This window comes from Pagrus pagrus (genome assembly GCF_965226575.1).
Source record: "Pagrus pagrus genome assembly, chromosome: 4".
Classification (NCBI taxonomy): domain Eukaryota; kingdom Metazoa; phylum Chordata; class Actinopteri; order Spariformes; family Sparidae; genus Pagrus; species Pagrus pagrus.
In genome coordinates, this window is record NC_140188.1 from 5,774,011 (window position 1) to 5,801,532 (window position 27,522).

General features: G+C 39.3%; 1 protein-coding gene across 3 annotated transcripts in view; it reads left to right on the forward strand.

The window, feature by feature from the left end:
- The window catches only part of cntn5 (contactin 5), a 105,532-nt gene extending 79,732 nt beyond the window's left edge, over positions 1-25,800 (forward strand). The window contains exons 12-24 of one of the 3 annotated variants that reach the window (XM_084350613.1): positions 1,852-1,996; positions 6,445-6,572; positions 6,972-7,171; positions 9,174-9,294; positions 11,593-11,751; positions 14,885-15,034; positions 16,020-16,090; positions 22,259-22,493; positions 22,595-22,704; positions 22,833-23,019; positions 23,190-23,302; positions 24,071-24,239; positions 24,838-25,800. In XM_084350613.1, coding sequence (XP_084206739.1) covers positions 1,852-1,996; positions 6,445-6,572; positions 6,972-7,171; positions 9,174-9,294; positions 11,593-11,751; positions 14,885-15,034; positions 16,020-16,090; positions 22,259-22,493; positions 22,595-22,704; positions 22,833-23,019; positions 23,190-23,302; positions 24,071-24,239; positions 24,838-24,941 — 1,892 coding nt within the window. In that variant the 3' untranslated portion in view covers positions 24,942-25,800. The remainder of the gene's footprint in view (positions 1-1,851; positions 1,997-6,444; positions 6,573-6,971; positions 7,172-9,173; positions 9,295-11,592; positions 11,752-14,884; positions 15,035-16,019; positions 16,091-22,258; positions 22,494-22,594; positions 22,705-22,832; positions 23,020-23,189; positions 23,303-24,070; positions 24,240-24,837) is intronic. The other 2 variants (XM_084350614.1, XM_084350615.1) reach the window with 2 other exon arrangements.
- The last annotated feature ends 1,722 nt before the right edge of the window (positions 25,801-27,522 follow it).

The following is a 27,522-nucleotide window of genomic DNA, read 5'->3' on the forward strand; positions in this document are numbered from 1 at the left end:
TCTTCCCAGTGACCTGTGCTCTGTGGAGATGTCCACAAGCAAACACTATCAGGACAGATTACATGGCTAATAACAGCCTGCAGATGAGCGATCACTGGAGGCTACATGGGGGCAGCGTCTGCCCTCACGCTTGTGATCTTGTCCCAGATCCAGCTCTTCTGGGAGGGTGGCGAGTGAAGCAATAAGGGTACTGGGCTGCCACCAGCTGCAGGCCAGCTCTTATTTTGATTAAAACAAATACGCACAGCAACTGCTCTGTTTTCTGCTGCTTTTCGTATCTAGAGGGACCTGTGCCACTCAGGCAACTACTCAGGCTCAAAGACACAAGTGTTACAGGGAGAGGGGTCAGCCTGTAGCTACAGATGGGATTGAATTGTCATTGTGTGTAATGTCACCTAGAAAGCATCATTCAGGATTTGAATAATCGCAGCTGACAAAGCCTCGCAGCCTGTAGATGGCCTTGATGTGTAATGCAGCTGCATACCAGTAGCACATCAACTTGAAGCCTGAAGCCTTATTTAGACCATTACTGCCTAATTCATACTCTTGAACAAGCCATGATTGTTTTAATTGTTTATATGATGTATTTATTGTTCACTCATGCATCCAGGTTAAATATGGGTTAAAAACAATTTTCATGCAAGCAGTACAAATCATCCAACCATGTCATCATTAACAAGATGACAGTTAGTCAGTAATTATGCTGCACAACACGATGCATATTTATGTTATTGTCGTGGATACTGAATTAGCACAGAATTAAAACTGAGTATGGTACATTATACAGTAAATAAAGGCACGTATAAAAGCATTCTGTGTAATACTTCATGTGGAAAATCTAGTTATTACTTTGAAACAGATTTCGATCAGTTGAGTCATGATGTGCCAGTTAAAACCCTCTAGCATGTGTGAAATAATTACTTTGAAATGCCACAGTTGAAGAGGTGTAACGACTATTACGCTTACAATTCTGTTGCATTTTAGCAACCGCACAACTGCATTAGGAAAAGTTGTTTTACCACTAGGAGGCAGAAAGACTTGAAAACAAGCTCACAGAAATAAGCTGGTTAAGTTGAGCTGGCAAACAGATGTCACTCGTACATTCAGTCAGTCCCCGCGGTGTCTTATTCCATTGAGCAGGTAGCACACAATTAGCTAGTGGTAGGAAACAGCTGCTCACAATTTTATACATGGCAGCATGGTTTTAGTTTATTTTGTTTTCGTTTTTCTTTTATTACATAAGGTCAATACATCTCAGACACAGAATAAAACAACATTTTAGAAAAGAGAAAGAAGAAGAGAGAAGGAACAGTTCCTTGATATAATGCTGTCACTGAAGCATCATTGTCACATTTAAGAGTGCATTACAGGGCCAAGGTACTCATGTCCATACATACACATCCTTACATACACACAGTATACACTTATATACAGTATTGCTATATACAGTACACACATAAATACTGTAGATAGATATCTGCACACAACTACATATACCTTAAATACTTCTATTCACGGATCCATAATCATTTGGTCATTTTAGCAGACAAAAGGGGATAAAAATACATAATAAACAATTTAGATCCCTTTTATGGACCTTCTCAACTTTTATGACTAGTGTCTGTTACAAAAACAAAAATAATTGTCTTCACTAGAAGCCCTTTAATTTTATCAGAAGTAGTTTAATTCAGTGTTTGACTCACAGATCAATGATTGAACACTGGTAAAAATAAACTAGTTTATCAGGAGTATGGGTTTGCCCATGACATGACTGCTTAAATTTCTTCCTTTGTTTTTGTTTTGGGTTTTTTTTACATACACCTTAACATGTTGTGTGTCTGTCTTACACAGCATCAGCACCTGTCTTTGTCCACAATCCCGTACGGGTCATTGCCACACTTGGAAAAGATGTGTCACTAGAATGCAAACCGAGAGCATCGCCCAAACCACGGATAACCTGGAAGAGAGGAGACAGAAGGATACAGCCCAGCAGAAGGTACAGCAGCTCTCTCAAAGCATCGCGTTTCACTCTCAAATAGAAGTTTTTCATACAGCACTGGTTGTGTCACTTATAATGCACTAGTATTTGAATTGATAGAAATACAGTGTGTAAGAAAATTCACCATTTATATGCAGCACCTGAGAGTCCCGAGGCTGATAGGGATCCAGCAAGGACACATCAGTAGTGCAGGTGTTTGCCAGTGCAAAGATTGTCAAGTGGCTCCACAGACTACCCCATAGCTCCTCTTCTCCTTCTTCTTATTCTTCTTCTTCTCCTCCTCCTCCTCCTCCTCCTCTGTGTTAATTGGTGGATCACAAACCTGCTTTAAAGTTAATCAATAAAAACAATTTAGCTTCTTCAAAAGTATTGCTTCTATTTGGCCATAATTTCATTATCAGGAAATAGCCAATGATGTGATTGTCACTTTATCCAGCTGCAGTATGTGTTGTGCATCCCTACAACATATTGCATGATTTGGAAATTAATGATTTTTATTTTGATAAAATATCCTGATAGAAATGTCTATTTAGGACTAATTCAGTGAATTTAATATCTGACGTACATCATCACATTGTTGCCATAAAGCTCGCCTGCAACATTGTCTGCTGTGATCTAATATAAGCCGAGATATTAAAGAGATAGATAGATGCCTCAAGGGAACTGGTATAGCAGTTTCTACAGTTTGACAAATCTTTATAATTGCACATTATATCATCATAACATCCAAGACTCTGCACAGGTACAATTTGTATTATTGAAAAGTAAGAGAAATGTGTAAAACTCTCAAGAGAAGAGAAAATGATTACGTGCCTTGAAATACCTCTGAAGTAATGATCTGCCCTGAGCTCTTAGCTGTGCATCTAAAACAGCGATACGTTGTGGGGTGTGTTTAAGTGTCTGGAATGAAACCAATGAAATCTTTAGACTTTTTAGAATAATTCATTTTTGCTGTTATCACATTTTCTTTGCAGGTGGTGGTTGATTTACTGGAGCTCTGTTTTATATATACTACGCACAATTTAGGGAAGAAGAAGAATATTGTTCAAGAAAGGGGATTGCTCTGTAAAATACGTCTGAAGTCATGAAAGTTTTGTCTCCCTCAATATTTTTATATTGTTGTTCTTCATAGTTTCATGGAATAAATGCAAGTTTTATCATTCTGGTTCAGGCCCGTGAGGAGTTGCGTACATGTCTTGTTGTAACACATCACAGTTTCATTACTGTAACTGAAATTAAGTGTCACTACTAAAATAAAACACCTCAGGTACTGGCAAAGCTCTGGAGACTCATCGTCAACTCCACCTCCTTCTCAGGGATGCTGACAATTTAGACCGCACAATTGCATTTTGAATTCACATGCAGTTTGATGTATCATCTTTTATGAGAAACATCTCTCCGTTGCACCTAGAGGGGGCTGAGCAGGGCGAGGGGCCATCAATCAAACTGAGCGACGCCACTGAAATTATCAGTCACTGCTGAGCATCCCAGGTTTTGAGTGAGTGAAGAGGACCTTTTTTTTTATCCTCCAAGATTCAGCAGTCTGCTCAACAGCCTCGCAGCAAGGGCAGCCGGTTGATAATCAGATCCTCAGTGTGTTGCTCCTTCAAACAGGCAGCGACAAATCTCTGCGCCTCTAACAGGTGGATGGAAATACAATATTCAGGAGTTCGTTTAACACAGCAATTTCAGAGGTTGCTGCAAATCTGCAAAATATTAAATTTTCCAATAAAAGAAAAATGGCTCTCAGAGGTTATTTTGGATGTCTATTTTCTACAAAAGAGCCAGCTTCTGTAGAGCTGATGGATGGGGATAAGTTAGTGAGTGTGTTGCCCTAAAATGTTGATTAATGACCCTGGCCTGTCTGGATCTGATAAAGCCTTTGAGGTATTTGTCAAACCTTTTCCAAATCTATTTTTCAGTGTTGTTGGCGGACACCAAGGGGAGATTCATACCTTTTCAAACACCTTGATCTAGTTTTTATCTTCACATAAAGTCGTTTCTTAAGAGAGCAGAAAATTGTTCACAAAACATATTGGCAAAGTAGTTTGTTAATCTCTCCCCTCAGAGTAATTTATCATTAAGTGCTGGCATTATAAATGTATGTTGTCCTATTTTCTTCATAATCTCAAAGAATTGTACAGTTAGTGTAAATTTATCACAGATTCCTCTTAAACTGTCATAAACAGTGCTTTTATGAAACACAAATCCAATTAGACACTCTAATAGGATGTTTTTTGCCAATTTAACAGTACTATAGTGAATAAATGAACTGGATAACAGTGTGTGTTAAGGGGGTCGCTGCTGAACCGGAGATCAACCTTGTGAGAGGGTGATTATTATCTGGAAAAGCAGAAATAAACAAGAGGAGCCGTGCGTTTTCAGGTCTCGGCCAGGGTGACACCTGAAAGGATTCCTGTCATTACCTATAGTAAAGTGTAAAGAGTTTATGGATGGAAAAAACGCTCTATTCTTGGGAGAACAGGGGGAGGAATCGAAACAGCTTCACGTTTATCTAGCATTGACAGCTGTGCTGACTTAATGAAGGTTTGTAATTAACATGGATTTCCACTAATGTTCTTGGCTTTTGTCTCTTAAATAGAAAGTATTAATCCCATTAGTTTGAAAGTATGTGGCGGACTCAATTGAAATCCACATACTCTTTGTTGCAGCGTAATTTGGACATTTCTTTAAAAATTGTGAAATGTTTCATAATGTATCATTGGTTACATGTGTGTAGCGGTCTATTTGATTTCACCTCACAAACCTCACCTCAGATTCAATCTATATTTTCGAATGCTAAAGATTTGTGATCTTCTAATATTTCCTTTATTTCCTATGCTTGAAGTGATTTGCATATTCTGTATACCCAACAGTCCCGATCTTGTCCTTTCTGCCTCAGTGTCCTTGTCGGATGTGAATTTCCTCCCTAATTTGAAAAATGTCTCCTGGCTGCAGATTGCTTCTCAATTGTCTTACGTGTGGCAAGATTTGGTCACGCCTTCGTGACTTTCTCTGTGCCAATTTCGATCACCTTGCCCATGATGACAGAGCTTAGTGTTGTAAATATAAATGCCAAACAATATGAATTAAATTAAAAGACGGGAATGCCTCACAGCCTCTCATCATTTCAATTGTTTGATTTGGGATGAAATTGATTCTCTGATAAAAAAAAATTACTTTGTAAATATTCATCCCCACTGCTGTAGGCAAGGCTGAAATCACATGTAATATAAATATTTGTATAATTTGAATAAAAAGATGTGTGTACTGGACACTGAGGGGAGAGCAGTGGCTCTACATTATGCACATTACTATACTTTGAATGTGATTTCCTGCTCTGAGGCCATCTGCTTACACACCTGCTTCCAGTGTTGTTACATCCTATACTATCTGATGTCAAGCACTTAGTTTTCAAGATATCATTTACAAGTCAGAGTGAAACGTTAATACCATATTGCAAGTGTCCTTCAGCTGGATAAGGGGCTGCTTATGAATGCAGGTGTGGTGTTGTTTTTTTCCTCTCTATTACTCGTGTTTCCCAGGAGGACAGCTCGGTGATGTGCGCATCTTGGTTTGACAGCTTTGGCTTTGGATTCATTGAACAGAGCAATATTTAGTGTTTGTCAGGTGGATTTCATGATGAATGCAACATTAGATTTATGGAAATATTGACTCGGAGGAGCAAGAATCATAGCATCTATTTTATTTCATGCTGTGTATTGTTCTCTACAGATTTCCGTCTGAAGTTTTCCTTTAATGAATTTAAATTGTGCTGTAATTACTCCAGTAGGAAGCCAATTGTGTTCAAGATCAGATATAGTGCATCTTTGTACCCAAAGTGAAAGTCAGAGGAACAGTGTGTTCCTTTGTTCTTGACATCAGTGCTTTGGTGTCACGAATTTTCTTTTTTACTGAAAATTTGTCCCCATTACCTTAATCACTATCTTTAAAAGCATCTTTGTTTTAATCCTGTTGAAGATAGGGGCTACTTAGTGGTATCTGTAAATCAGGTTCATTATCACATTTAAATTGTTGATTGATCTTTACTGAATAGGGTTTATTTTCGGTTCCCTAGTTGAAGGTTACACAACAAATATAAACACTGCTCTTGCCTCTACATCCTCCGGTCCTCTGAGCTTTTTCCTAACACAAACAACTTACTGTCAGGCGCTTTTTGTCCTTCAATTCAGCGATAATAACGCGCTAGCTGTAAACACAATTTGTACTTTATATTTTCTGTAGGAATCTCTAGTGGGTGATTATTTAAAGAATATCCGAGCAGTTTGTTTCAACTTTTTTCTATTCTCATCCCAAGTGATTATTGCTATTCTTGTAGCCCGACATAACCACAAACATATAACCTCATCCCTGAACGTGTAGTGCAACTGTTCGTACGTGAATTTGTTTCTCATACCGGTATTGATTTTTGTGTCCTCTCACAGGATTATGTTGTTACGGAACAACACTCTGAGAATTGTTAACTCCAGCCGAGCGGATGAGGGGAACTATGTGTGCCGGGCAGAGAATCAGTTGGGCTCGGCAGAGATGACTGCCGTACTGTGGGTAAAAGGTAAGTGATGCCCTCGGGGCCTTTATTTTCTGCCAAATTAGCACAAGTCGGCCACCAGTAAACAGTCCCCAATGTCATCCCCCCCACCACCACCACCTTTGCTCGGGTGCCAGGAAATTTATTGTGCTTGCTCAACCGTGAACCAAGGGCTCTCACATTCAAGAATCATATTACAAGGACACACTCTAACAGCGTAAAGGCTTCTGTCTCATAGAAGCACTGCACACAGTCTAGATCAGAGCCAAGCGGGATATTTATCTGACAAAGGTGAGTGTTTTTGCCCAAGTTAGGGTTGGGTTCTGACGATTGCTCTGGCAGTGATGTCACAGTCAAATGCAGCTGCTTGACGCTAGCTTTGGGTTAGCCTGAGGTGACAGTGTAGCAGCTTTGTGCTTCCAGACGCCATGCGTGTGGAGCTCAGCCCGAGCAGAGTGGAAGTGACGGTGGGTGAGAGCGTAGTGCTGAGCTGCAAGGCGACACATGACACGTCGCTGGATGTGGCGTTCCAGTGGTTCTTCAACCAGAAACCAATCAACTTTCAACAGGATGGCGTCCACTTTGAATACATCCAAACAGTAAGAGCAAGAGTAAGAGCAAAAGTAAGACTAAGAGTAAATTTACCATATTGGTTATCTATCTATCTATCTATCTATCTATCTATCTATCTATCTATCTATCTGTCTGTCTGTCTGTCTTGTATTTCTATCTGTCTGTGTAATTGTTCAGTGTAAACAAATGTTTTGTTTTTTTTGCATTTAATTGACTCCCTGATGAATTTTTGTTCATCTTCCGCATCAACCCGTTTAAGCTAAAATGATTTTGTTGTTTCATTTTGCACTTTTTATTTAATTATTTTAAATATGTGTCTCATTGCACCAAACACTTGTTATACCTGCATAAAGAATCAATTTCGCCAAAGGTCAGACAGCCTCATGTATCATCAAAGACCTGCGTCGAATCACATAATCATGTGTATCAAAGTCTAGTTTATTGTTCTGAATTGAACCCAGGAAAATGTATCTTTTTGTGGAAATGAAAAGACAAAGACAGAGACTGACTCATGCTGGCTTTGAAAGGTAATAAGGGTGGAAACAAAGTCAGCAATGATTTTGAAATATAATGAAGAGGAAAATCATCCTGAAATTGAAACTTTGATATGGCGACTTTTTCTGGACCTTAATGTGCATTACTGCTTTTGTAGACATATAACATGCATTGCTGTTGTCTTTCTTATCAGCCAGGGCTCTCTTGAATTCTGAGAGCCTAATTATACCAGATACTTATTTTTGTTTGGCATCAGTCATCCAGAAAAAGTCAACAGATACAGAATCAAAGACTTTCTGATGAAGACAGATAAATTCTCCCAGCAAAAATAAAATATACACAAACAAAGAGGCGTTAACCTTTGCCCCCCTTCAACATCAAGGTTGCATTGTAATGTTGCCATTTCTCCTTCACCTTCCAACTTTTCTTTTTGCTTGAACATTTCAGACCTCCGTGTTTTTACTTGTTCCTTATTACCAGTGTTAATTTTCTCCCAGGTTGACCATATTTGATGTACCAGAGAATTGTGCCCTATGCAATATATGCAAATAGCACTCTCCGTTCTGCATTGTTCATATAGATATGGCACACTGGTTGGTTTGTATGAGTTGTCTGTTAAGTTAATGACAATCTAATACAAAAACCATCAGAGAATAAAAGGGTTACAGCTGGATAACATTATTATGCTAAATATCACTTAAATACACATATATCATTATGGGGTTAACTAGAAGGTCCGGTGCGTAGGTTGGCAGAATTGAATTAGATTTTGGCAGAAATGAAATGTAATATTCAGAATTATGTTTTCTTAACGTGTAATCTCTCTTCAACTGAATCTTTGTGGGGAGTGTGAGATGAGGGGTGTTCAGTTGGTTGAAATCTGCAAACACACCACTAGATGCCAATATACACACTTGATCTTCAATTGTAATCATTAAAAAAGTCAATTCATCTTGAGTTATTGCTCTTGTTATCTCGGGCACTAAACAGTTTTATGCTTGTTTTTGCATAAAGTTTCAACAAGATTAATTTAGTTTAATATTTTCACAAAGCAACATCTCACATTTCCCTCCTCCATTATATAAAAGAAAATCATTAGTGTCTAAACCATAAAATGAAGTTAGAGAGTAGGGAATCCTGTTTACGCTACTATTCCTTTATCAGCAGTGGGTGTTAAAATCACATCTGCCCTGATGTGTCCTCTGCTACTACCCAGGCTCTGGAGAGAAAGTATTTGCAGTGACAATCCTTTACCGGCACAACAGATTCCTGGCTGATGCATGGTCTGTAATTTTAATCAGGTTTCGCGCTAAACAGCTGCCTGTAGACCTTGAATTATTCCCAGTCTTGCCTTAGGCATTTCTCATTTCAGCAGAGAGAAAATACAGCTATAGCTGAAGAATGCAGCAGCAAGCAAGCACCTGAATTAAACAGGAATCTTTCAAGCCACATGAGCCTTTACAAGATGTAAAGGAATCACACTTTTTTGTAGCAAGCACATTTAGGCTCGCTTAATACCTAGCTTTTTTTATCCCTTCTTTCTTTCCACAATTGCAGCAGTCTTCCACAGTGGATCTGATGATTAGGAGCATCCTGTTGAAGCATGCTGGGAAGTATGGGTGCCGAGCCCAAACCAGTGCTGACACTGTAGTGGCAGAGGCTGAACTTCTTGTTAGAGGTAAGCTTGTTGTCTTTCAGTATACCAATACACTGTGACAAAGTATACTTTTGAACTGAACATAATAAACATGTTTTCTCATATTGAAGTATACTTGGGAAGTTTAAACCAGAGGAAATGGAGGCCGTTACAATCGGGAGGTGTTATTTTTGTTGTTGTTGTTGATTTAAAGCTGTGAAATGATGTTAAATAATGTTAACATTTTCTGTGAATCGAAGAAATGAGCCCCTGAAAGTAATTTGCTGCTGGTGGAGACAATCGAACAATAACTATTCCCACATTATTACCTCCATTTGACTAATTTTGACTGATTTTTTGTGGTCACTGTGAGTCTAGCTGGATAGATGGTTTGTCTGTATGAACAAGTTTAATAAGTGCTGTTAAACAAATTGGCTTAAATGTCTGGTGATCAGATTCTGTGGTTGGTACTTAATGTTTGCTAACAGTTAGGACATATTACACACAGCTCCTGATCTGTTTTTGATTGTTGTCTGAAGTGAAAAGTATATGTTTATGTTTATATATATGTATATAAACATGTACATATGTTTATATATATGTATATAAGTATATGTTTTAAGGCTGTGACGTCTCACACCTCATACTAGGATTCAGAGGCAAATATTCTACTATATACTATTTTACTTTTTTGACAAGTTACATGGTTTTTTGCAGTTATACAAAATATAATCAATAATTAAATTATGTGATTTAATGTTATAGTATAATATATGATATTATCCCTGAGGGAAATTATATAAAGTAGTTAAACTGCCTTTAAGAGCTGCAACAATGCAGCAATATTGATAATCCAATAATATTATATACATTATTCTGAAATATGCCTTTCAGCATAACGAGTAGTTTTACTCTTGGTACTTAAGGTATATTTTGATACTTAAGCAAAACTTTAAATGGATGACTTTTACTTGTAACGCAGTTTTTCTACACTGTGGTATTGCTACTTTTACTTTTAAGTATAAGATCTGAGTACTTCTTCCATCTTTGCATGACAGGAAATTTCATAAAGACTAGTCATCCAACCAAAACTGAGCTGAGTTTTGTTTTGCTTGATCATTGTGTATAGTCGTGCTAATGATAATGACACACTATGTCATTGAATGATGATTGCAAGATAAATTGTGATGGAAAATTAGTTGTTGAAGTTTTTGTTTTAAGTGTTAAATTATCATTATAAAATGGCAGCGGAAGACACTTTATCTTTTTGGGATATTTTTCCAAATCATTTAATAGGATAAATCTTTATCACGTAAATACTGATAGTAATATATAGTATTGTGACACTAAACCTGCACTGCAGAACTTTTGTCTCCCCTGTGGCAGTGAGAGAAATTACACAAACATACTACACCCTTCAGCTCCGGCTCCTGTTAATGTAAAATGCATCGCTACTGCAAAATAGAGAGGGATTATTGAGCAGTGGTCGACTAAATCAGCATTGTATGAACTGGTTTGGCAATGGCTTGCATGTACATGTATCAGAGGCAGGTTTAACTTCAGCCATATTGCCCATATCTGATGTATTTAATGATTGTCATTTAACATCAAGCACTAATACAGAGGACGATTTATGCCGTGGCGTTGGGCACACTAAAAACACGGTGCTGTTCCCATAGTGGCACAAAATGCATCTTAATGTCCTGAAATGCAAATGCACCTTTCAGTGCCACCTTCTAATGGGCACTTTTTGGGGGACACACTACATTGGTTTTCATTGAGTGTACCAGCTGCCAGCTTTTCGTTTACAGCTGTTCCCCCTTGAGTCCTTAGACGTTTGCTACACTTGCAGATTACATTTACTTCTGAAGATTGAGGTAAACATATGTTCAGCTGTATTAAAACACAGGAAGGTCTACTACACAGTCATGCTCAGCAGAACTGGCAAACTGCCTCCGAAACCCCAGAAAAGAAAGCTTCAATATCCCTTAATCAGCATGAAATCCTTGGCAGCAGATCAGTGTCAGCTCGATTCCTAGTTCAGTTTAGTATGCCGTTTTCTTGTCTGTTGTTTGTTTGTGCAGAGCTTACAACAGCGTATTAATGTTGTCACCATATGCGTACAGCTGCACATCCTTCTTAATGCTTGCATGGATGCATCCATTAGAGTATCTAATAGCAACAACGCATGAAGAAGACATCACAATATGGACAAACTTAGAGTTGATATAAACAGCAACATAGATTGTTTTTGTTCTTCCCTTGTGTCCTGACATGTCTAAAGAATTAATGGTTCAAACTGGTAATTTAATCTCTGTCTCCTAACTGTCTTTCCACCAGGTCCTCCTGGACCCCCTGGAGTGGTGATAGTGGAGGAGATCAGCGATACCACAGCCACCTTGTCCTGGTCTCGTGGTCTGGACAACCACAGCCCTATCAGCACCTATAATTTACAGGCCCGCAGCCCATTTTCATTAGGCTGGCAAACTGTCAAAACAGGTAATCAATAAGGAGCAAACAGCAGGATCTAGATCGTGAGGTTAATGTGGGGCCGTATACAAAGGCCTTAATCCTGCCCAAAGTCAAGTAGGGAGATGGTGAATCAGCCCAACTAGAGCAAGGGGACTGCTTTAAGAGACAAAATTACTTATACTTAATCTAATTAGCATTTGAAGTCTCATCCAGAAAGTCATGGATCAAATGTCTTTTACTGCTTTCATACTGGACACGAACATCCACTAACATCTCTTTCTCTGGAAACGGGTACAATCTGCTTTCAGTTCCACGTCAAATGCAGCGGTCGCAGGTGTTTATCTGTTCCAGCTGTTCTGCTGTGATGGAAACACAACACCTTGTGCCTTTTTTGGCACGTTAAAGTTAAGAAGGCTTTTAAAGAGAGACTGATGTTAAAAAAAAAAAAACCCTAGCCTTCACGTCAGCATCTGATCTATGTCGGTTGCACATTTTCAATTCTCAATATAGATGAGAAAGAAGTGAGATGTCTCACTCCTAAGCTACTTCCAATTGTCAGCTCTGGGGGGGAAAAAAAGTGTTTAACAAGAGTGTCTCGTACATAATGTTACTGATTAAGACTTTTATCATCAGTCTGATGCAGTATATGATCAGGTGCTTTCCACTCTTCCTTCTTTTTCCAGTGCGTTTGTGATCTCGCACATGACACGCCAGAGAAAAACATAAACTCATCTACTGACAATAGGAAAGGAGTCAATTGCCTCTTTTTATGCAAAAAAAAAACATTAGTTTTGGTGTAAAACGGTATCATACTGTTCTGGACCAATCTCTGACCAAGACTTTCTTCTCAGATGCCCGTTTAAGAAGTTGAAATGCATTTCTACTTCCAGCTGTCCTTTTATTGTTTGATCTTGGCTGTTTTTCGAAAGAACTTAGCAAAAGGTAGTTTGAGCCCGTATGAAATGCCATTGCCTTGAATTTTATTCAGTGTCATGTCAGCATGGAGTAGGAAATTAAACTTTTGGGCTTAAATTGTAACACTTATACATGTTCATTTGGTGTAAATGCAACGTTCACTGCCTAAAAATGAATAAGCTTCCTTTTTTCTGTACCTTGACAGAAAAACCATCAATTACTATTACTTAGCGTTAAAGGATGAGGGCTTGCAGAGCATTGTGTGTAATCCGTCTTAATATGCGGTGTGATAATAATAGCAGAGTTTAAGGTGTGATAATGATTCATCCCCACAGATATATAAATCATACTTTGTATACACTCCTCTCCCATCATGTCTGTTCAACCACATTTAATTCGATAAAGCACAATTAGGACTCTGTGATGTATCATCAGTGTTGAACTTGTTCAGATTAGCATAAAGGGGATTGGGCTTTCAGCTCCCACTCCTTACAAACACAGTTATCAGCTCATGTTTGAAGAGCAGCTTGCTTGACGGAGTGGTCTCATTGTGAGCTGCTGTGGATGATAAGAATGTAAGCTCCGCTGCTCGACTGGATGTTGCCTTAGTTAGCACAGAGAGACCCCTGGTTCATTTGTGACATGGATATGCTCTCAGTCAATGTTTGTTTGTTGACGCAGGGTCAATATTGACAAAGCTTGATTATAGCAGCTCTATGGCAACTAGATTAGGTGTGTTACCTGCTTGTAATTCCGTTCAAAATATGCTCATGAAACTTGACTTCTTTCTCTCTCAGGATGTGATTTATAATTACTTAGCTCTCTAAGTCTCTGTAGGTACGATGACAGTTGAGTGGGAACAGCTTCCCTCTATGTAATGAGTTGCATCTTAAAATTCCCTCTAAAGCTGCTAGAAAGACATGTTGTTCAAAACAACATAATATATCAGGTTTCAGGTAAATTGCATATCGTCACCAGCTGGTGTAAAAAAAAAAAAAAAGGCAAGTCACAGCTGCTCTGGAGGGGAAGTGTAATACTGTGCAGTCCATAAGAACTAAGACAATGACATTTTTTGTTTGTGTAGTTTTTTGGCTCTGTCCTCCAGCTTACTGGATTTAAAATGAAACAATGGCTATGAGGTTCAAGTGTCAACTCGCAGCTTTTACACACAGATACCCGCAATTTTAGGGAACAGAAAGTAATTAAACAAGTTCTTCCTCATATTTAATCTATATAATCCTTTGCAGTTAATGACTGTCTGCAGGCTACAGACATCAGCAGACACTCAGTATCCTTCCTGCCCTTAGGCAATGGAAAGCTATGTCCTATCCTATATATGTGAATGTAATATGTTAGCATTCAAGGTTGTTTTTTTTCATTATTTGTGTCAATTAAACACTGTTATGACAATATATTCACCTTGTAATGACATATAAAACTGATATGAAGAGTTGATATAGGCGCATGTTTGAAATTAGTGTCATCGTCATATGTATTGAATTATATTTAATGATGCACTTGCAATGTATTTTTGAATATATCAAATGAAATATTGTCTATCTGTTGACAAGCATATCAATTATTGCGTTTTTTGATATATTGCAAAACATATTACCATATATTAACCAAAAATATATTATCCAGTAATATATGCTACATATATTTTAAGTAATGGATTTCTAAATACATGAAAGTAATTATTACTAATATATTATCAAAGTGTACTTTGATACAAAAATGTGAATATATTGGCATGTATTGTCATATATATGTTATGTTCCTGCTATATATTAGAATGTTTATATATATTGCATTATATTTTTCAGTGTAAGTCAACATAATTGTTCAGTATGCTCTGCCAGCCATCTTGCTTGTTTTAGTCTGGGCTTAAGCAGTGAAACACTGGCTCAGGCGGTTGATTGAGGCCAGGTGACTGTCTTGGCCAGCAAAGAACTTTTGCGGGACTGTTCAGCCATAAAATTAAAAAAAAAAAACAACTCTCTGATTGCTTTGTCTGTATGTTAAGCATCATTGCGCTGCAACGTTCTTTTGAGAGACTTTGTATTTAAAGGGCTATGAGTCCTACACTCTTCACTCATTATGGATCTATACACTCCTAAACACCCTTAAAGCTGAACATTGGTACTTAAGGAGGTGTATGTTTTAAAATCCCCTCAGAATCTGTACAGAAGTGCTGGAGCTCTTATGTGGTGCTTGTCTTGATTAACAACACTCTTGTCTGCAGACCCGGACCCAGTGACAGGGGACATGGAGTCAGCCATGGCTGTGGAGCTCAACCCCTGGGTGGAGTATGAGTTCAGGGTGGTGGCCAGCAATGCGATTGGGACAGGAGATCCCAGTGCACCATCAAGAGGAGTTAGGACTAAAGAAGCAGGTAAATCCTCAGAGCTGTCAGAGCTGGATTTACTGTACACTTCATTCAAGTCCCATTTTTGACAGACATAATCACCCAGTCCAGGAACTTATTATATAATGTACTGAGTGCAAATTCCAGCTGATGATTTATTGTAGCTAGAGAGCTTACAGTAGCTGTTGCCTCCACATGCCACTTCATGACCACATTACGTTCACATTGTTAATATACTCGATTTTAATTGGGCAAGAAGTTGAAAATAAGCTGCTTACATGAATTTCAACAAGTTTAGTGTTTCTGCTAAAGCAGCCAGTCCCTTAATGGCCTGAGGCGAAGACAGCAGAATACACTATTTATGGTGGGCAGAAATTGACTGAGACAGGCTGGATGAAGCGTGCCGCTTCACTAACTGCTCATTTCTCGTCTATAAAATGCAATAATTACAAAGGTCATTGGTCATTTGAAAGTAGCTTATTTAATCTGTCCTATCTCTTCAGCATAATTAACAGACTAATTACTGTATCTGCACACAGTTGTAGTAATCCATCCTTAAAGTTATAATCCGTGATCCAAATGTCAGCAAAAGGGTGCAAAATTCATATTACAGCACTGTAACCTGTTTTATTGACAGTTACTGTAATGCATGCACAAATAACACTGAACTATAACTGAGTTTTTAATGTTTTCTTATGCCATTCAAGGTCGGTTTACTTCAGTAATCTTTTAAACACATAATTAAAACAGTGTTTTATTTTTCAGTTATGATCTGTTGACTCACAAAACACATTTTTTAATCATTATGACACATTATTCACAAGTTACATTTTTATTTTATTAGCAAATTAGAAATAACTTTTAAATAAATGTAGCTCAAATGTAGGGGCTTTTAAGTACATGTACTACAACCTGAAAAGTATATTTTTGTATTCTCTTCAGTTTTCAGAACACATTGAAGTGAGTTTTTGTGAGTTGGGTCATTGACGTTTAACCTTTCTGTTTCAAACAGTCCCATCAGTGGCACCGGCAAACGTTAGTGGAGGGAATGGCCGCAGGCATGAACTGGTCATCTCGTGGGAGGTAGGTCCGCTGCCAAACTACTTCAGCAGCACAACATGCAGAAACGTGCAAAAACACAAATGTCACAGTGGGTCGGGTGCTTTAGTTAAGCAGAGTAAGATTTTGTTGAAGAGTTAACGGAAGCTTTTATTTAGTCTATTCTCACTTAAAAATAATATTTGCAGTTTCCTGTTTTATCTACGAATGTCACCGACATGACATTCAAACTTTGGAATGTCTTCAAAAATCCTCAGCAAGGATATAACAATGACATACTGTATATCTAATGAAAAATAAATATGGCTATGCTGTATCAAATTACATTTATACTTTAATTAAAATGCATAAATCATTCAAGACAATGGGTCAATGTTTCAAGAGCTAAAGATGCTTGTTTAGAATAGTCTTTGAACAGTTTTTGTTTTGTTTTTTTGTTGTTTTTTTAACTTAGATTATTTCTCAGGGACTGTGCATATTATTAAACCTTGCAGTAAATATGCCAGACTAAGCCAAGAGGATGGTTTTCATCTGAAGTCCCTTCTCAGGTAAAATGTTGGCAGCCTAAAATCTGTGTTGCATTCTCTAAACAGAACCATCTCAAACACAATCCATAACCTTTTAATCCCAGTAAATATGTTTCAAGTTCTCAGAGGAGATGTTCAGTAATTAGTTGCTCTTAAGTAGCAAGGAAATAGAAATCTTTTCTTCTTGTTAACCTCTGAAACAAAGCAGTGCTGTATTGAAAAACCCTGGATATGAAATCACAAACTTCTGGTTAGAATTACACGTCATTAAAAATGGAGAAAAACCTGTCGGCTGTAAATATCCACCATTCAATGTTAGAAAGTCTGACCAAGATTACAAATGTGATCATACATTTTTTATGCTACAGGAATTTATCATCACTCGTTACTCCTGCAGGTTGAGAATCAGGGTTGTGATCCAAGAAATAAACAAATAAACCAACTGAAACAAGGTTCACTTCAAACATCCATGCCGAAACTACAGCTTTGCCTGTGTTCCCTCAGGAATTCAACTGTCACTAAGTAATAAATCCAGCATGTGAATGTGACTTAATAATCATGTAGAGGCTGCTGCTACTGCATGTAGCAGTCATTAAAAACCTTCACTTTTTGTTGCCTGGGAATACTTGTCAAACATTATTAAGGGGGATAAAGCACAGTTGATGGACGAGGCTAGTTCCTTGTGGTTCCTCAGCTTGAAGGAAACGGTCTAATGATTTTAAGATATACAGATGATTGCATTACTTTACAGTCAGTTGCATTCACTCGAGGTGAGATATGATGAGTCGCTGCAGTTTCTCTCAGCGTGTGCTGGGGACCTGTGTTTGCTTGCTGTCCTATTCCCCGAACCATCAAAGTGGGATCTAATTAAAACATAGAGGAAAGTTTCAGCAGCACAAGTGACACAATGATGAGAGGAGTCTCGAGATGTTCCTAAAATGTAGGAAGACAGATGTAGTGAGGGATTTGCTGGAGTATTTAAAGAACAGAGTTGAGCATAGGAAGTTGACATCCGAGCTCAGACAACTTCTAGTCTTTGATAAAAATCTCTTACATTTTCTTTCCTTAACACTCTCTGTTCTGTCTCAGGGAAAATCCTACTGTGCACAGGAAGTGATTCATTTTGGGTAGTGAACGGTTTATTTTGATTGGGCAGAAGAAGATTTGAAGCTTGAAATTTAACAGAATAGTTATTTGTTTGCAGGGATTATAGTTTTCTTATTTTAGAGTTCAATGAAAAACAAAAAACAAAAATGGATTAATTGCATCAAATTTCCAAACATTGACAGGTGTTCTTCACTCGGATTTTTCTCATCATAGTTTTTGACGTTTGTCAGCTCAAAAATAGGATTTTTTCTCACTAGAATTATTTGTCAACCCCAAATAAATCCCAGAAGCAACAAAAAGTAACTCCTCACAGAAAACAAAAGTGTTCGAATGGAGAAAGATTCCATACATAATAGTTCATAAACAGTATTTAAGGTAAGAGTTATGGAGGTCAAGTTCCAAAGTAAATGTTAAACAAGCAACTTTCTAAATTGCATTTAACGCAGCCTGGTGTTTGAGATTCAAGCTGCAGTTTAATTAAAGTAGTTACTGTATGCTCTGATTTAATTTGGCCTTTAGTCAGCGTTCCCTCGTCTTAATGTGTTGCTGAATGATCATTCTAAAGTCAGAGTAGCATGTCTGCACCTCCTTGATACAGTATCGAGCTAAAAAAGGGGCACGCACTCAGTTATTTAATCCTGTTTCCTATTTGCTACTGTAGCGATCCTTTTCAGCACCACATCTGTAGAGCCAAAGGTCAAAGAAAATTACCCAGGTGTGGATGCACCACACTCCCAGGAAGCCGTGACCCTTCTTATAGAAAAAGGCAATAAAGATGCACATTAAATCCAGTGGGGTAACACAAAGGTGGAGGTTGTAGTTGTGTGAGCTGTGTGGGGGCTCAGGTGAGCACCCATCATTAAGACAAAGTGACCTTTTTTACTTTTTGAAAGGGAAGAGGGAGAGCCATCTGCTGCAGTATCCACATGATTTTCTCTGACTGAACTTAAGTTCCACTTTGGAGGGTTTGAGCAGGTTGAGACTGGAAGAAAAACTTAAACGAACCAAATGGAACAAATGAAATGTGCTTCGGTTCACCAGGACAGGATGCTTTTCCACAAGATACGACCTTGAAGCGGTTGTTTTAAAAAGGAAGTTCTAATATCAGCAAAGCCCATTCAAATAAATACAACAACAAAAAAAAAAACATGTTGATCATTTCACCAAGACAAACCTCACATGGACTTGAAATACTGGCTATATATAATAACTGTTGACAGATTTCAACATTATCTGTGGATGTAGTTTGCAGGCATATTTCCAGCACATGTGCATAGGGTTTTCATTCAAGATTTAAAGATATGCACTTCAGGCTTTATTAGATGCTGCTTGTATACACACCATTCAAAGTTGTCCCCTCTTCCCCTGCTTGAGACAGAGGAGAAGAAGAGAGCAGCAGTGGTCGAGCAACCCAGACTGAATGAATAGAGGGAGCAGCATTAGCATAAACAAAGAAGTGAAACAGAGAAATAAAAGATCATTTTCTGATGGTTTCACACCGGTCAAGTTCTAAAGCACAAATAAACATCACCACACCTCAATACATACACGGAGAAAGGTGCCTTATTCTCGGATTTTGTGTGAATGCAGCTGACAAGAAAGCTTCATCCTGACCGCTGTTGCCTTTCTGCTCTGTGTGCATGTGTATGTGTGTGTGGCTAAGCCCTGCCCTCGGTCAAACAGACACACAGACACAGGCTCTTTATGGCAGACCCAGAGCAAAGCAAGGAGACAGCAATATAAACCAGACCTCACACCACCATCTGAAGGTTGACACCCAGAAATATCCTGGACACAGCAAAACACTAGGACAATAGGAAAATAGGTAGATACAGTCACACACTTCTAGTGAGAAGGATTACTTTTGTATGATTTTATAGATTCTGCAGTATACCTTTAAAAAGGCCAAGTGTTGTTAGTTGTGCAGAATGTCATTACAAACAGGGCAAAAACTCCTACTTTACAATTAATAAAAGCACAACCCCAGGATCACAGCTCAGTGCATTTTAAACAGGGTCCGACTTTATTCTGTTAGAAATTTGTTTAACCATCCAGGGTCTTACAGTCTGAGGGCACAACTTGGTCGCAATTGCCAAATTTGCTGACAAAGCTTAAAGGAGGCCAGCTGGGCCGTGTACTACACAGAGCTGCATCAGCCGGGCGAGTGATTAAGATGTTGTGAATTGTAAATTTGGTCCCACCAGAGAGGCCCAATGATGATTAACCTTGAATCTCCGGAGTCGTTCCCAATAAATCCCGGGATGTTTATGAATATCTGTTTGTAATCTCAATCTTGACAATGGTTGTACAAAATGTAATAAATCTCACACCAAGTAAAGAGGATATTAGTCTGAACTGTTTCCAAGTGGACAGCTTGGCTCTCAGCCAGTTCCAGGGCACAGCATGTGCAGAATTACTATGAGCAAAGCTGAGAATTTGCAATTGAGATCAGTTGAAGGATATATTAACAGGGGAACAGTGAACAGATGTGGAAGCAACTGACAGTTATTCTTGTAGTTATTAAGTATGGGAACCCAACTGCCACTGGGAGGATAACCTTCACACGAGGAGAAGTGGCCCTCAGTGGCACATTATGGGGGATAATGTCCATTCCAGATGGGATGGTGTTTGGTAGAGACCATTTCCTATTTATAACTCAAGAGTGTCATTAGAGTAGAAAGTATAACACAATGACAAACCTTCTTACGTCATTAGGAATATATACAGGACCCCATGTTGGAAGAACAATCGAGAGAAACTTGAAGGTACACAAAACCATCCCTGGTGCTTGGTTAAAAATTAAACCCTATTAAAGAGTCTTTTTAAATCGTGCAAGAATTTGAGTAATTACAAAACCATGGTTCTTAGAGAAACAGATTCTTACCCAGAATGCTCAAGGGTTCTCTTGATGAGACTCAAGTAATTGTATATCAGCAGCTTTTCAGTTACAAACCTCCATGATTGAAACAATTTGTTTCTTCAAGTGCCTCAGCTTGAAAGTGAGTGTGAACATTATTTAGTCTGCTCATTTATTTTGATTCATTTTTGCAATCAGATCAATTCTGTACAAGTACAGGGGGCACAATTGTGAGCCATTAAAGTAATCCTTCAAAAAGGATGTTTCTTCTCTGCCCATTGTGAGGTTCAATAACTGGTCGCCCATCAATAAGTCTGTCAGTTTATCACGGGACAGTGCTGCTGAGACACTCCACTTTGTGCAGTGTCCTCCTTTTGGTATGTGGCATTTTAAGTCGTTGTAGTTGTGCCCTATTTCTTCTCGTTTCTGCTAAATGCTTTTGGAAATAAATCAGGACTTTGTCAGTGATCAATGGCGATGGATATTAAAGGAGATGGAGCAGGAATGTTAGCCCTTTTTGGCAGTCCAGGCATGCGAACGCGTGGCAGTTCTGCCTCTCCAATCATCTGTGGAGAGTTGTCAGAGCTGGACGGCCATGGTGGGCAGGGTTATTAAGCAGGATGAATGACTAAACAGTCTCTGCAGCTTCATTCAGCCGTCTCATTAGAGTCGACGGTGAGAGACTGCTCTTTCTCGAGGAGCCATTGGGAGGGCCATTAGTGTTGCCCCTACAGTCATCGTCACTAAGCCCAGCAGGCCCCACAATTTCATCCACAAGACTTACCTCAGTTGTATCAGCCTTCTTACTGTGTCCACACTTATCTGTGAAGATATCAATTCCCAAACCCGCAAGTGTTCTTAGACTTAACTAGCTAATTTGTTCATGCTGTTTTTTAAAGACCCACATTCCTTGGCATCTCTTTAAAAGCATTGCCAGCTCCAATAATAACTTTGATGGGAGCTAATTCAATTCCACTGATCATCCCTGTAATTAGGCAGTCATGGTGATTGGTCGTCGAATCAGATGTGAACCACATCTCTATCCACAGCGAATCCCTCTGTAGACTAGATGGCTAATTTGGGTGGTGCCTACAGGGTACAATATTACTTTGAAGCCTATGCAAATCAACACATTACAGCACCAGCAGCATTTGTTGCCAAGAACAGGTGTACAGGTGTTTGTCATTTATTAAATTTAGCCAAAGATTTAATCCCTGCAGCTCACATTTTAATTAAATTCTAGCTCACTTAATAAATTGGCATTTGATTTGATTAAGCACGGAGCAGCTGTGGAAGACAGCTCCCAGTTTCACCACTTCAGGAAATCCGCAGATAAGTATCGAAGCCGGCACACAAAACCTGTGTCCCAAAAATCCTCCTGTCAGACATGGAAAGATAAATAGCTACATAATGGGCACAACTGAGCCAGATATGATTTGTTTCCATTACCCGAGACTGACTGCATCTTTATTAACACTGGCAGACAGTTACAGTAAATTGCTAGCTGGTAATATGGGACTGCCATAGAGGGACATGTTTTGTTCAATGAGAGCCTTGCTTGCTCAGGAGTAGCCGTTCAAATGAGGTAAATGTGCAAATAATGCACCTTCAGTCACAGAGCTGAAGTGCTGGTAAGCCAGGTTGCACTTAATCTCAGTGAAAGACACTTCATGATCGCTTTTCTCTCTCTGATGTTTTCAGCCAGTTTCTGAGGAGTTCCAAAATGGCGAGGGCTTTGGGTATATTGTCGCATTTCGTGCCAACGGAACCAGAGGCTGGAAGGAGAAGATGGTCACTTCAGCCGACTCCACGACATACAAATACAGAGACGAGACGTTCCCTCCACTTACTCCCTTTGAAGTGAAGGTCGGAGTGTACAACAACAAGGGAGATGGGCCGTTCAGCAAAGTTGTCATCATCCACTCTGCTGAGGGAGGTGAGTTAGTATTTGTGGTTGCTTGTTTTTGTAAAGAACAGAGGGGTTAGTTTTCAGGATTGTATGACTTGTCAACATTTTGACATTGTTTCGTTTCACAGAGCCGAGGGAAGCGCCGACTGATGTGAAAGCTCACAGCATTTCTTCATCAGAAATCAGGGTCACTTGGAAACCACCCAATCCTGGCCCCGGAAGACCAAGAGGATATGAGGTGCTAATAAATTATTTGCCCGATCTCATACATTTACATAAAGTCTCTGACATTTTTGCATGCACACGGTATGTGTGCATGAGATTGAGAACAGCATTTGTTCAAAGTCATTCATAACTGTTTAACAGGTCAGCTACTGGAAAGACATGGAGCAGGAAGAGTCGGGACAAAAACAAAGAACAGTAAGAAACGAAACGTCCATGGTCTTGACAGGACTAGAGGGCAACAGTCTGTATCTCATCACAGTAAAAGGCTTCAACAGCATCGGCCAGGGTCCTGCCACTGCTGCTGTCACAGCCAAGACCAAGAAAGCCCGTGAGTACAGCACTGACACTAATCACGTTATGCTAAATATAGTATGGAGGCTACCTGTTAAGTCCGCCCTAAATCCCCTTATAAAAAGTGTAGTAATTGACCTAGTTGGTTGAAAAGCTGTTTGAAAGTCCTGTTGAATTTGGACCCAGAGTGTTGCATTCCCTCCTCAGCTCCTGCTCATCCTCCATCCAACCTCATGTGGATTCAAGAGGGCAACAACGTGTCGTTAAGCTGGGACCCAGTGAAGGCAAAAGACAATGAATCTGATGTCATCGGGTACATGGTAATGATCAATTTCTCAAGTCAATTTTCTTTAATTTCATAGCATTAAAGGGTAATTTTTTGTATTTTTCAATCCTATTTCCCAATGTTTATGTGTCCGTGTGACTGGGGGACACATTTGTTGTCCGTGAAAAGGGCTGAAAGGTAATCCCTGTGTTAGATGTGAAAATATTGGGAGAGGAGCGAGAGGTAGGGTGGAGACATCAGAGAAGCAGTAGGGGTGGTAAAAAAAAGCCAGAATAGAGCCAGAATATTTCTCACATATAACACTGCAAATCAAAGGGCTTATTCAACCAAACCAGAGTTGGTGATGTTTTAAATTCTCAAACCAAGATGGTTTTGGTGAGTTTAATTTTATTTTTATAAAATTACTGTTTCAGCAAATGGAGGGTGGTGGCTTTGGATCAACAAAATATATCTAATTCTGAAACAAAAAAGTCCATCTCTTCCCATTATGATGTTGGACACTTAGAAGAACAATTTGAGTTTGTCAGTGGCAAAAAATAAGCACTTTGACTGTGCGCAATTACAGGGATTATATTGCAGTCCGTTTCGTGGCTGCTTACTGCTGTGGTCTCACTCAATACTGACTGTCACTTAGAAAAAACATGGGAAAATAGGGTCCAAGTTAAAAAATACCAGAGAGTTCATTTCTCTCCTAACATTTGCATGTGCACAGTCTCGTAACTTTGACTCTGACAGATATTTACTAACAAAGTAGCACACAGTTTGTACTGTTGATTGAAATGGGAGAGTTTCTTGTCTGCAGGTGTTACTCAAACAGGAGGGCAGAGGCCACAACCAGGTGACGAGGACCATCAACCCCTCCACCATGCTCTCACTGCCAGAAGGAGGCACCTATATCATTGAGGTGCGCGCCCTCAGCGAAGGGGGAGAGGGAGCGGTCAGCTCCCAAGTTCGATTGGTCACCTCCTCCGGTAAGCTAGTTAGTCTCCTCCCCTCTCAGCCACACACTCCATTACATGACCTCTGAAAGCCGATCTCTATGCACAGGCTGTTTTCTCTTTGTAGCAATCTTATGTTCTCCCTTAATTGAGTCGCCACAGCTGTTGTGCGAGCCAAGTTTTCTTAGGCTAATACTGTTTTAATTACCTCGCCCACACAAGCCTTCCTACTCTTGCACAGCCAATTAACTTCTGAGCAACAGTACGAACTGAAAGTTTGCAGCCCTGCGTGTGACATGACCAGCCAGCTTCTCAGAGCAATGGATTTCTGTTTTCTTCATCGTTTCCTTCACTTCCTTTTTTCTTGCTTAAGCAGGAAAGACTTTCGTCCAAGTGCCAAACTCCATTCATTATAAAGATCAATAGAGTTATCTAGCATTGAAAATGTATGCATTACAGACATTTGGTTTACCATCTTTATTTTCATCAGTATTAACTCTCTCTCTCCTCGAAGTGCTGTATCGAAGGCAGCTGGACGTGTTCCAGTTGGCTACAATACAGCACTTAATATTACCATGACATGGATGACCTGAGAACCTTTATCAACATCTCTCTCTCCTCCGTCTCTTAGGTGTTCGAGCAAAAAGCAACCAGTGCTCAGTGCACCGCCTGCCACAGAGCCTAACATGGACAGCACTGCTCCTGGTTCTTCTGGTGCCTTCAGCTTCCTGGTGAGGCCACTGTGCCATCCTCATTTTCATGAAGGGAGCCACCGGTCTTCCGCTCCCTTATTCCCTCTGACTGCCTGCTTGCTTTGGCCTTACCCATCCCAAAGGGCCGGAGGCCTGCCAAAGGGGGTTTAGTCTGCCAGTTAACATGCAGCTCTCCAGAGTTCATCCTTTTAGGTTCCCTGTTTCTTTTGAGGCCCTGGACATTTTATTTGCACATATCTTTCCAACATGACGGTAGTGTTGTACTGTAGTGTACATTGTGTGGAAAGATTAATCATTTACTTTAACATCATGTGTTCCTCTCATTGACTGGCATCTAACCACCTCCAGACGGCTCCTACAGCTCTGGGACTCTACAGAGCGTGAACAATTCCTCGAAAGCTGCTGTGGTAGTAATACAGGGATCAGCCGGCCTGTTTCTTTTCATTACTTATCTGCATCAATTTACCCCTTGGCTGCCTAACAAGCAATGCAGCAGAAGCTCAGTAGAGATAAGTGCATTGTTTTCTTATTCACACATTGAGGAGAAAAAAAGTTTTTTATGGAACCGAGAATCTTACTATTTCCAAGACTTGCTTTTTGTACATTGTGTTACCTTTAGAGAAAAAAACACAGTGTTGTGTGTCAGCTATGTCAAACTCTCTGTTTTTGGTAGTGGTTAAGCAACGCTTGGTGATACAGTTTGTTGACTGTTGGATGTATGGAAGTAGGAAACAGGTGCTTACCTGTAGTGCCCAAACACTTCAATAGACAAAGACAACTCTGTAAGGACTCTTGGTATCAGTACAAATAAATGTGATGTATATTTTTTAAATGTTCGTTGTTTGTAATTTCTAACTGCTATAAATAACAATTGATCTGTCTGTTTTATGATGAACTAATTAATCATTTTCTCTGCACAGTGTTTCTCAAAGCCGCAGGTGACATCTTCAAAACAGTCCAGGATCCAAAGATATTCAGTGTACGACAAATAAAACAAAGAAAAGCATTACATTTAAATGTTTGAGATGTTTGGGTGACATTTTATAATAACTATCATTAATAAATGGTACATTTATAGTTGAAATGCTTTATAAACCATTTATTAAGAAGTTGTAAAGGTTAATAAACATCAGTTGCAACTTTACGATAAACAATTGCTTAATAAATGGTTTATAAAGCATCCATTGTTTGTTAACAGTCAAATAACTATTAATTAACCACAAATTTACCTTTTATTAATGATGTAATGGCTATTATAAAGTGTTAACCAATGTTTGCCATTTTTGTTCTATAAATAGCAAACAATGAATAGTGGGATTGTTCTGAAACTGATCCGATACTGCCTAAAATGCTGGAATCAGTATCAGCGGGTATGTGAGTCTATGCACAGACCAGCTACCACATTATTTATTTCTTAAAAATGGGACCCTGCTACTTCCGTGCAGCATCCCATATAGTAGCCAGTATTCATTCATATTTTGTATCTTCAAGCACATCCATAACATACCATTCATTTTATTTATTTTTTAATTTTTTCAACGAAGTGGGATCGGATTGGTAGTTGGTCTCAGCTGATACACAAAGTTTAGGTATCAGGATCAGTATTGAGAAGAGAAAAATGGTATAGGTACATCTCTAATTAACAGGTAATAAATATTGTTGATACATTTGTTTGTTTACCTGAAAAATATCACTAAAATACAAATTCACAATGACACTTTCACTCCAAGTTGCATCTAAGTTTGTAAAATGGTCTGTCAGACAGTTCTGCACTTCAAGACACCTCACCTCATGAGTTATCCAAAGTCTGGGTTGATTGAATTCCACTCACGTGGCATTAGAGGCCACAAAACTTTGTGTGATAAAAGAAGCATTGCAGAGTCAAAGGGGGCAACATCAAGAGGATCTCTCCCTCCTCTCTGGCTCCTCTCCTGCCTTGTCTGCACTAAAAGCTTATCTCTCACTGGGCAGAAATCCAAATGAATTTGCCTCAAGTGTAATTAATGTTAGAATGGAGATCTGAAGTCCTAAAGCCTGTTTGCATGCGCAGACCTTTCGCTTGCTGTGCCTCCAGCTCCCTGGACTCTCCATTACAGAGTCAGAGTAACCTGGCTCACCCGCTCAGGTTCAGACAAGGGTACCAGCTCAACCACTAGAGATAGGACCACACAGCAAAACAGAGGACGAACACTGCTGCAAGCAACATCTATCCCGTGGATACTCCTCTCCTCTCAGACCTCTGTGTTTTGGTTACATTCAGAAGGGGAGGATGGTGAGGTGGGTCTCCTCTTTCTAACTTGTACATCATTTCCGTCTGTAGTGCAAAGCATTAAGCTGTTTAATGTGGATGGAGAGGGTTTTTGCGGTGCTTTTAGCCTGTTCAATGACGTCGGCTCAAACACATGCCTCCACACAAGTGCTAATGTACCGACCTTTAATTATTCATGCAGCACCTGTCTGTGTTGGCGCATCTGATTTATGATAATGGATTATGTATCCTGCAAGGGGACCCATTTGGTTCGGAGAGCCAGAAGCTATAGTGTCAGCAATTAAAACATGAACTCCCCTTAGGTTAATGTCAGTGTGTGTGTGGGTGTGGGTGC